Here is a 289-nt window from a genome sequence, read left to right as displayed (position 1 = left end):
AATCCAACACGCGAATAGCAGCAGTTATTCAGTACATTCACATATCAACAACAATGGTACAACCGACACACTACAGCTTACCAGAAGTAGTCACACTTTCTTCAACCATATTTAGAGACCCTCAGAATAAAACAAAGACCTTTTGCACCAGCTCTGCCTTAACTAGACTATTTATACACGTTGACCTGAAAGCCTACAGCATACTGTATTAAGAGAAGGAGGAACTCGGGATAGGAATCCTCGAGTTCTAATATAAGGCACAGGAACTGGGAAGTTAGTACATGAAATT

At 40.1% G+C, this 289-nt stretch overlaps 1 protein-coding gene across 1 annotated transcript in view; it reads right to left on the bottom strand.

Annotated features, from left to right (window-relative positions):
* Nucleotides 1-109, bottom strand: part of LOC119592400 (zinc finger protein 408-like) — a 1,097-nt gene extending 988 nt beyond the window's left edge. Inside the window, exon 1 of the mRNA XM_037941222.1 lies at nucleotides 82-109. Coding sequence (XP_037797150.1) covers nucleotides 82-109 — 28 coding nt within the window. The remainder of the gene's footprint in view (nucleotides 1-81) is intronic.
* Between the last annotated feature and the right edge of the window lie 180 nt (nucleotides 110-289).

The sequence above is a fragment of the Penaeus monodon genome, chromosome 30 (assembly GCF_015228065.2).
Source record: "Penaeus monodon isolate SGIC_2016 chromosome 30, NSTDA_Pmon_1, whole genome shotgun sequence".
NCBI classification, from domain to species: domain Eukaryota; kingdom Metazoa; phylum Arthropoda; class Malacostraca; order Decapoda; family Penaeidae; genus Penaeus; species Penaeus monodon.
The sequence above is the reverse complement of the archived record's forward strand: the minus strand, read 5'-3'. Positions and strand labels throughout refer to the sequence as shown.